Raw genomic sequence first — 11051 nt, 5'->3', positions numbered from 1 at the left:
TGAAAATGGTGGGTTTTGAAAATGGTGGGTTTTGAAGTTACTGGGTTTTGAAAAGGAAGAAGAAGGGGTTGGATTGACTAAAATACCCTTTTTGTTTATTTTAAATGTTGCCACATGTCCTAATCCTATTACTTCCTACACTTCCTAGCCAAAATAAACTCCCTATTTGATCTTTTCCCTATACTATATTATATTATATTTTGTGTATAAAAAATTAATATGTAATATATATTACTAGGTTAGAGCCCGCGTATACACTCGGTTTAACAAATGAAAATATTATATAGCTTTAATTTATAATCAAGTGAAATAAAATATATTAACTTAAATAAGTTGAAAATTAAATACACATAATTTTTAAACAAAATATATAAATTGTTCATCCATCTCTAAATAAGTTGGAACAATTTCATTTAGTTATAGTGGTATAAACTTGGTATCATCATCAAAAATCTTCATATCTTCATGATATACTTGCAAACCATAAAATTTAGTGAATTCAAATCAAACCATCACTTGACAAAACGTTTTTGACATATTACAAACCCAAAATATACGGGCTACTAATTACTATGGGCCGCTCTGCATTACCAATAACCCCTTACTCCAAGCAACAACTTTTGTTTCAAACTTTTTTGGTCCCATCTAAATTGTGTGTCCACCTAATAAAACCTAATGAACGATATCATTTCAAGATCAATAATTGTGAATTTCTTTGTTATGATCAAGATTCTATCTTCATTCAAAAGAACACATAAATTGTCTGAGTAATTCTGGTTTTGTTCCTAGATCCGCTGGTATTACCCTGTAAGCAACAAAAAAACACGACCTTTATTGCATGAATAGTCAATTCAAACTACAAAGAAAATAAAAACTAAAATAATATTCAAAACTCAGCATTCACCGGTTAATTTCTTGAAAATAAGAACTACACTTGACATTAGCTGGTGGGAAGACTACCGAAACACGTCTATATTCACCTTCTAAGTAAACTAATAGATAGAGATTGCATGATTTAATATATTTTAGGTGATTTTCAATCCATTTGACCTGTTTACTTCATACCTACGTTTTTTATTTGACCCGACAGAGATTAAAAAGGTAAAGGGTAACCCAAAATCAACCAACTCACAATTAAGTAGGTAACAAAAGCATTCATCCGTTAAAAGGCGTAAAACGGTGAAGAATGAAAATGGTCCTTCTAGATACAAAAAGAAAGTGTACCTGGTAAATAAATTTTGCTTCCATTTAAAAGCTAGCAAGAATAAATAATATATAGTTATAAACTTACAACTGGTAGACAATTAACACAAAAATACACATTCACCTTGACTTTGTCAGTATCTTGATCCCAGCTGAAGGGTCTAAGTGTAATGTATTTTAATGCGAGTTCAGTAGCCACTTTGGGTTTGTTGAAACTGGAACTGGAGTTGGAATGAGTGCAACTGAAGCAACATCATCTGCTTGCCACATAAGTCCAAACAATCAAATATGTAAAGGGAATTGATTAGAATCAAAAGATCAAATCATACTCTATACTACATGAATCATTTTATCGCTATATTTTAAATTATGTCACCACTCAAGAAAAGAAATAATAGAAGCTGGAAGAGAATGACCAGTCTAAATACCCATGCTATCAAAATATTTTGTACAAATCCAAAAAAAGATAGCTCAATGGTATCGTGATAGACCCTTAAAAGTATACAACATCATTTTAATCAGTTATTGCTAAGAAATCTCAAGCTTCAACCTATACCACAAGTCGATCTAGAAAATTTTCACATTTGTAACCATCATTTAGACATGCCGATACATAATCCTCACCATAAAGCGCCCAGAAAGCTTTTCGCCTCTTATGGGCTATTAGCATGGTTCTTTTAAATGTCATATTATAAACAATTCAGTTAACCTAAATAAAGTTAAGAGAAAGTAAATTCAAATCCTTGTAAGAAATTTAAGGAGCAAAAAAAATAGGCTAACCGACCTAAACATTAGCATGGTTCTTTTGAACATCATATTATAAACTATTCAGTTAACCCAAATAAAGTTAAGAAAAAGTAAATTCAAATTCTTGTAAGAAATTTAAGGAGCAAAAAAATAGGCTAACTGACCTAAATAAAGTGTCTTGGCATACTCTGAACAAACTTCACCACTTCTGTCAAAAGACCAAAAGATTCACTCAATAACCCAACTATTTAAAGAAGCATAATATCTAGTTTAACCTCAATAACTTGATCTTTAACTAAAGTTGCCTGCTTCAAAAGCACATCATAAACCAAACGCCGTTATCATCGGTAAACATTTACAAAAATAAATAAAAGCATCCTTTAAATAATTAAATAATCAATTTCTTAAGGATAATAAGACTCTCACTCACATTGGACATGTAGAATCAATTTAAATAATCAACCGTATATAATTTTTTATTATAAAAACTCCTTGAAACCATTAATATATATATGATGTGATTTAATGTTAAAAAGAACTCCTTAGTGTTTGGCATACTTCTTTAACAAATATGAAAGGCTAACACCGTGTAAATTTTTAGTACGTGGATAAGGGGAACACAACTTTCAAACAATGTAACAGTTTTAGCATGAAAAAGTTCCTCACTAATCAAAGATTCTTGAAATTCCTCAGCAAATTAAGCACTAATGAATCGATTTCTTGAAATTCCTCAGCAAATTAAGCACTAATGAATCGATTTCTTGAAATTCCTCAGCAAATTAAGCACTAATGAATCGATTTGCAACAGTGGCTATCGGTTAATCATATACACATTAGTAATACACAAACTAAAGAAGTGAAGAACATCTATCGAAGAAAAAAGTTAGAACACGACTACAAATATGCAATCGAAGAGCAAATAACGGATGATTATAAAAGTGGATGTAAGATTGTTGAAGAAATAACGGATGATTATAAAAGTGGATGTATGATTGTTGAAGAAGAAAAGAAGGATTTAATAACCATACCTTGTAAATCGTTGTGCATTGAAGGGAAGAAGAAGGAATTGGCTGAGAGATTTTGACGCTAGGGTTTCTGCAAAAGAGGGATATGGGGTTTCTTTTGTTTCTAATGGATCCGAATAAAGAGGAATTCAGGTATGTATAGACCCATATACGAACTCATTCTCAATACCAAACCCCCGCCAAAATCAACAATTCATTCATCTAAAAAGTTGCCACGTGTACACATTGAGTTTACTTTATTATAGAGTAAGATAAGATTAAAAGTGAGGAGGCACCAGAGAGTGACACGTGTACAAAAAAGATTTTTGTTTATTAGTATAGGAAGAAGATTTGATTTTTTTTAAAGTATTTTCGGTGTCCGCCTAATCCGACTTGTAGATCCAATAATAAAAGCGGATTCAATTATGAATACATTGCCAATATCAAAAACAAAGAGCACATAGCGTAACATCACTTTTATTTTGTCTTGAACCTTCAAATTTAAATACATAATCAAATGACTAAGTATATAAAATCATCGAGCTCAATAATGAATCACCATAAGATTATATTCAACGATAGAAGATGTATCGTTGAGAAAATACGTTTGAGCCGTCGCAATGCCACGTGCTAGTCGAAAAACCCCAGTCCCACCAACAATAGACATCTCGCGAACCCGATGAAGTATCGGGTTTGTTCCTAGAAACTGTAGAGTGCTACCGTTATACTTCCCTTGTGTAAACACAAAGTTAAGGTTCATAAGAAACCTAGGTTCTTCAAAGGAAGCAGCACCAAAGAACCCTTGACCTTTACCAATCCTCATGGACCTTGCATCCGGTTCAACGGTCAATGGGTTGTCAAACATAAACGTGCGACCAAATTGTGTAACCGTCGTTGAGCTGATATTGGATTCGGCTATTTGGAAGGCGGTTTGCCTTGGTCCAGTTGTGGTATCATGAAAATAAAAATGCAACTTTGTAACCTTTTGTTTTTTAATGGGAAGCTCTTTGAACCATTCTTCCACTCCTTTTGGTCCTTCGGAAACACTTTGCGCCCATGGTATCGCTATGACCATTGCGCATAACATCAAGACCACACTTTCGATCTTCATTTCACGATTCAAACTCGCGAAGTTGTGCAAAAGTAAGAAAGTTTGAAGATGTTGAAAATGAGGCCGAATTCTTTGTTTTTAGCTATAAGAATATCAAGAGAGCACAAACGAGAAGGAAGCCCGAATCGATGATATACTAAACGAACTACTTAGCGAATCAAAAGGTTAAGCGACACCAAACATATAATCTTGCATATTAAAATGCTTGGATTTTTAATGAAGAATGAGACCTTAATATATGCAAATATGTGATGTCTATATTCACAAAGAAAGTGGGCAAGTCAACTCCATAATTTCTTGGAAGACACTTGTTTTCTTTTGTGAAAGCAAGTGGAAGGTAGCATTCACACTCAAGTTTGAATCTTTTGATTAGGTGGAGGGAACACCATTCTTGAATATAATTACCTTTTAGAAAGGAAATTATAATAATGATTATGCCAATCTTATCTACACCGTTTGTTGTTAAGTTCATATATTTCCTTATAATATTAAGGACATCAACAATACATAGGCGTTTTCATTTGTTTGTTGTTAAGCTCATACATTTCTTTATAATATTAAGGACATCAACAATACATAGGCATTTTTCATTTAAGAATGTGTTATCATCTTCTAGACCATTATTCGTTCATTAATTTTTCCTAAGCGATTCATTCATGTTCACTTGTTGTGTATTAGGGACTTGTAACTTGTGCTTGATTGATGTTTCATGCAATGACTTGGTTGTATGTTGGGATTGAACCCTACCAAAGGAACAGTTGATAAAGCCAAAACTGGATCAGAACAGTGGGTTCACAATAAGCAGATGTTTGCATCAGTCTTTCCCCTTGGAAGTGGCCCTAACATCTGATGATCTCCATCCACTGTTCGTTTACTACAACTGCTGATCTTCAACAACTGATCAAGTCTAAAGACTGTTGAAGTGTAAGCACTGATGCTCAATCTACTGTCATGGTTCAAGTACTGCTGAAGACAAAGCACTGTTGGGAATATAACAGTGGAATGAGAAACAGTAGTTTAGCTTATCTCGTTGTATTGTATTGTAATTAGTGGTTAGATAACAGTGCTTGTATAGATCAGTGGTTGTAGGTTGTTAGGAGGTTAGATGTCACTTTCATGGTGACGTCAGCAAAGATGCTTCATTGGTTTGTTCTGCGCTATAAATAGAACAGTACCCTGTACTGTTCTATCAGCTCTTTCTTCACAAGTCATTCTGTACGAACAAACCATTTGTGAGCTCAGGCTGAGGGGGAGATTGTATTGCATGCATGCAAGTGTAATTCAATCATTGTAATAAATATAATCATTCGATTTCATGACAAACATGTGTGTTGAAAGCAATTCTTCCATTTGATTGTGTGTTGAAAGTTTGTTTCCATTTTAATTCCGCTGCACTTATACTCATTCATATTCATAATTATCAAACAAAAACACAATCATAAGAAACTCAGATCCTAACAATTGGTATCAGAGCAAGGACAGTCAAATTTGATCTAACAATCATTTTGACATAAAAGTTCAGCTCATAATCGTTGATACTTATAATTGTTCATTTTGTTGAAAAACATAGTAAAGTGTAATCACAAACAAAGTTGATTATTCAGTACCTGTAAAACAACCAGGATGACGTCATAATCACAAGATGTTAACAATAACATCGGCTCACTCCTCAAACCACCCATGTTAAAGTGATCTGAATACAACATCTAGCAGAGAAGGATGGGTCACATCCTTGCTCAACAGAATACCGGATGTTGGAAGTCAGTTATCTTTGGACCACATGTTCCAATGGTGCCGAGTGCTGAGGATCTAAAGGTCTTTGTTCCTAAGAAAATTGAGAACTATACGGACCAGGATTTTCAGAAAATTGAACTAGATGGCAAGGCATTCAGCATCGTTGCATCCGCACTACCAAATGAAATTTATGTTGGGCTGTTACACTGTAACAGTGCCAAGGAATTGTGGGATGCATTGAAGGAACAGATTGGGGGGACTGAAGAAGTGACTGAAAATAATAGGGAAATTTTGAATCAACAGTATGAAACTTTTTGTCACATTAAGGGTGAATGACTAACACAACAGTTTGAGCGATTCAGTTGTCTCATTAGTGAGCTAAGACTTTCTAATGTTGAATTTGCTAATTCAACACAAAATAACAGGTTTCTTAGGTCACTGCCTGAAAAATGGGATACAATTGCTTTTGTGACCAGAAATTCAGTTGGGTTCAAAGATCTAACCCTAACCCAACTTCATGGTAGACTCCTGACCTTTGAAAGGGAGTTAAACCAGAAAAAGAAGTTGCAAGAGTCTGGAAAAGTTGCAGATGACTACTCATTTGGCAACACAGCTCTTTTGGGTCAGGAAGAGTTTGGCAGTAGTAAGGATCAAAGTTATGATCACTTTATTGACATAACTGCTGGTGGAAACTTCAACTCTGATCCTCACTCATCCAATTATGCCTTCACACAAATGGAGAAAGCTAGAACTCTGACAATCTATGCTTTGAACTCAATGATCTTTAGCATTTTGATCCAACTTACATATTACACCAACTTGCACTGCTGAGTGTTAGAACCAGCAAGTTTTACAAAAGGACAGGGAGAAAATTCCCAGGGTTGCATGGGAATCTAAAAGTAGGGTTGGATAAGTCAAAAATCAAATGCTACAAGTGCAACAGGTTAGGTCACTTTGCTAGGGAATGTAGGAGTCAAACCAATGGACCTATCATCACTCACCCTAGTTCAAGACCACAAAATAACCAAAGCATTGTGCAGTATTCCCATTATACCCCTGCTGCCCATGTGAACACTGCTCACTATGCAAACCCTAGAACCGCTGTTCCTGTGCAGTGTGTCCAAACCACTGTTCCTCAAATTTAGTATGTCCAAGCCCCTGTCCCTCAAGTTCAGGTGCAACCAGTTGCACCTCAACAAGCTGCACCAACAGTGGTACAACCAGATCAGCAAAGCTTTTTCACCCAAGTCTTTGTTGACTGGAGCAGCTTACCTGATGAACTAGGAGATGAAAATTTTGCTCTATATGCTAATGATGCTGCTCCTAGTGATGAATTTTGTTTTGTAGCATTGGAGTCAATACCATAAGGTCTGGAAGCTGAAGAAGGACAGTCAAGTGCTGAAACAGTGGATGAAATTGTTGAAGCAGTGGTTACTGCTGTTGCTGGTGAAATACTGTTGGGAGAAAATTCGGAACCCCTGTTGGAACCACTGTCTGACCCCTGGTCTGAAGAAGAAGAGAAGAAACATGTTGAAAAGGAAGAGAAGGTGGCTGATGAGAAAGAGCATGTTTGTGATTATGCTATGATGGCTGCAGCTAAGGTATCACCTCAGGTTCTTAAAAATCTATGTTTAGATAAATGCATCATAGCATTTTCTAACATTAAAGAGGTAAATGAAAACCTTAGGGATAGAGTGTTAAATGATGAAGTTCAATTTGAAAAGTCTTTAAAAGAACTAAAAATCAAATTGGCTGAAAAAGATAATGAAATCTGCAGTCTCAAACAAGAGCATAGCATAACCAAAGACCAACTCCAGACTATGTTAGAAAAATATTAAGCCTGCAAAAAGGAGTTGGAATCCACCCAAATCACTTGTGAAAAATGGGTGGAATCCTGCAAAGGTTATGAAGTTATGCTTGAAAAACAGATTAAAAGCAATGTAAAATTTGGTGTAGGTTTTAGAAAACATGATCAAATTGAAAACACTTCTGTAAATGAATCTATTCAAACCTCTGTTGAAATCATACCCACAAACAAGGATGACGAAGAGGTTAAAATAACTGATAAACTTAGTAACAAGATCACTTTGGAAAGATCTGTGGGGTCCTCAATCTTTGAGGAGATTGAGAAATACCAATTCAAACCTACATGGTCTGATGAGTGTGACATCCTTGAAAACTTCAAACCAATGGACTTCACAGCTATAGATGGTGTAAAAGCTCCAAAGGCCAAGGTCATTCCTCTTAAATACATCCCAACAGTAGTTCAAAACTCTATTGCAAAGGAATCTGAAAAGAGGAAGAAAAGAGAAAAGATTAAAAACTTGTTTTGTGACTTTTGTGAAAAGAAAAATCACTTGACCAAAGATTGTTTTCATTTAAAAGCCTATGATCTTAACAAAACAAGTACCATTGTGCCTACAAACAGCTGCACCATGTCACAACCCCTGCCCCCTATCTGTCCCGGGAACGGACGACCGCGAGACCAGTTTTGGTGGTATCATTATTTATTATTTTGGCAGCGGAAATTTCATTAGGACCGTAGTTAGGAAATATTTATCAGAGTAAAACCGTCATATTTTATATTAATAATCACATGGGTAAAACCCAAGTTTCTTATTACAACATATTTATAGGGATAAACCCTATTTTATTTAAAACATCATTTTTTAAGTAACTTTTATAGCCACAATTTTTCCAAGCCGTCAGTGCTCTCCAGCTGGCTTTCTTCTAATTTGGCTTTTACATTTCGTCACCTGAAACGCGTTTTAAAAAAATTTGTCAATGGGAAATACTGGTGAGTAAATCCCAGTTTAATCAAGAAAAGTTTCATCCATTAATAGTATTGAGAGCCATCACATTGTTTATTTCTACACAATTACTCATTCAGTATTGTCAATCCTGACTGGTGGGTCATATTACACATTGGCTATCTCGTTGTCCAATGGTAACGTGTTTCACATTTTGTATACAAAACCCCAACATACCGGCAGTAATTGAAGAACTACAAAGACTCAATCACTGCTTAATCACATTGTAAAACATTTAAGGTTTTGTAAAAACAATTTACAAAAAGGAGATTACTCACATTGCTGACTTAGGTTTCTTCTAAGGTTTCTTAGAGATTATCTATAATTTACACAATGCACACGCGTTAGTGTAATAACCCTTAATATTTACATTAGTTATACCCTCCCCGAGACGGCATTCCGAAGACTACGTCGGGCAGAACCCAGACAGCCGTTACGGAACCCTAGATCAATCGGGCAACGTATCTAATACGTAAGCAGGGTTATAATATTACATCAGGGCAGAAATTTGTTAATTAGGGGGATATAATACCCGAGTATAATGTATACTACGTAGATTTTCGAGAGAGAAAAAAAATTTGAACGATCTGACTGAAGGCCTGATGCCTGCTATTTATAGGGCTGATTTTAGGTTTCTTCACGGCCCACATAAGGTGAGACCTCGGGCTATGCCGCCCGCGTAGTTGGGGTGTAGGGCTTAGCCCTTATTGGTCATCACTACTAGATCCGCCACGATGTTGACACGTGGCAACACCAGGTATCGCCTGAGTTTAGAGCTGTCGCGCCCCGCGTAAGATCCTTAAGGGATCTACGTGGCCTGCGAGCGGCATAAAAACTTTGTTTTATTTTATTTTTAATGTTAGATCGTATTTTGGGCTTGGTTTTACATACAGGGTGTATTTTAAGACATATTGGGGTATTTTAAAATATATTAGGGTGTCAAAATATTTTGGAGGGTTGTTATATCCTCCCTACCTTGTTTTAGAGCTCGTCATCGAGGTCTGTTGGAACAAGTGTGGATATTTCCTTTGCATTTCTGATTCAAGCTCCCATGTGTATTCTGGTCCTCTTTTGGAGTCCCACTTTACTTTGACTAGAACTAGTCTTTTGTGCTTGAGGTTCTTAACTTTCCTGTCTTCAATCTGTAGAGGCTTCTCTACAAACTTTAACTGTTCATTTACCTCTATATCCTTAAGAGGCATTACTAGCGATTCATCGGCTAAACACGTTTTGAGATTAGATACATGAAATATATCATGTATTCCTGCCATTTCCTCTGGCAGTTGTAGCTGATAGGTTACTGGCCCTATTCTTTTAATAATCTCAAAAGGTCCAACATACCTGGGGCTTAGCTTTCCCCTCGATGAATCTTACTGCTCCTTTCCAAGGAGAGACTTTTAACAACACTTTGTCTCCTACCTGAAATTCCAACGGCTTTCGTCTGTTATCAGCATAACTCTTTTGTCGATCACGTGCTGCTTTCAGTCGTTCCTTGACTTGAATGATTTTGTCTGTTGTTTCTTGTACTATCTTGGGTCCAGATAGTTACTTTTCTCCAATTTCTGCCCAACAGCCTGGCATTCAGCACTTTCGTCCATAAAGTGCTTCGAATGGTGCAGCATTGATACTTGTGTGATAACTATTATTATAAGAAAATTCTATCAATGGTAAGTGATCGTCCCAATTACCTCTGAAATCAATTACACAAGCTCTAAGCATGTCTTCCAGTGTCTGAATTGTCCTTTCGCTTTATCTGTCCGTTTGGGGGTGATAAGCGGTGCTTAGATTCAACTTGGTTCCCATTGCTTTTTGGAAACTTGTCCAAAAATGAGAGGTAAAACGACTATCTCTGTCAGAAACAATTGATAGAGGAATTCCATGTAATGAAACTGTTTCATTTACATATAATTTAGCTAACTGTTCCATACTGAACGTTTCTTTCATTGGTAGGAAATGAGCTAACTTGGTTACTCTGTCTACAATCACCCAGATTATATCATTACCTTTCTTTGTTTTGGGTAATTTGGTAACAAAATCCATTGTTATCAATTCCCATTTCCATACAGGCATTTCTAACTGTTGTAATAAACCTGAGGGTTTCTGATGTTCAGTTTTAACTTGTGAACAAGTTAAACACTTTGCAACATATGCTGCTATATCCTTTTTCATTCCTATCCACCAGAAATTCTTTCTTAAGTCCTGATACATCTTATCATTTCAAGGATGCATCGTATACTTAGACTTATGGGCTTCTTCTAATATACGGTGGCGTAGGTTTCCTAATTTAGGTATCCACATTCTTTTCTTATGGAATCTCCAAATTCCATCTGTTCCTTGTTCTAATTCCTTAATCATTCCTTTTAACTTTTCAGTGTCATCCTTGATTACTGATTCTTGTGCCTTTCTAATCTGATCATTTAAATCTACTTGCAGATTTAACTT

At 35.7% G+C, this 11051-nt stretch overlaps 1 protein-coding gene and 1 long non-coding RNA gene across 3 annotated transcripts; both read right to left on the bottom strand.

Moving 5' to 3' along the window:
- Positions 1-439: 439 nt before the first annotated feature.
- On the bottom strand, positions 440-3220 carry LOC110925504. 2 transcript variants are annotated; one of them, XR_004887269.1, is made up of 5 exons: positions 2979-3220; positions 2115-2158; positions 1328-1460; positions 1133-1224; positions 440-805 (listed from the first exon to the last, which is right to left on the bottom strand). It is a non-coding gene; the product is annotated as an uncharacterized LOC110925504 (long non-coding RNA). The 2 variants fall into 2 exon arrangements; XR_002584503.2 differs by lacking the exon at positions 1133-1224 and having other exon boundaries at positions 472-805.
- Positions 3221-3354: 134 nt separating this feature from the next.
- On the bottom strand, positions 3355-4274 carry LOC110922900 (dirigent protein 22). The gene has a single exon (XM_022167097.2). It carries the CDS (start codon positions 4063-4065, stop codon positions 3499-3501), a length of 567 nt encoding a protein of 188 aa, XP_022022789.1. The 5' UTR covers positions 4066-4274; the 3' UTR covers positions 3355-3498.
- Positions 4275-11051: the final 6777 nt, after the last annotated feature.

Source organism: Helianthus annuus, chromosome 17 (genome assembly GCF_002127325.2).
Source record: "Helianthus annuus cultivar XRQ/B chromosome 17, HanXRQr2.0-SUNRISE, whole genome shotgun sequence".
NCBI classification, from domain to species: Eukaryota; Viridiplantae; Streptophyta; class Magnoliopsida; order Asterales; family Asteraceae; genus Helianthus; species Helianthus annuus.
This window is presented reverse-complemented; position numbering and strand designations above follow the sequence as displayed.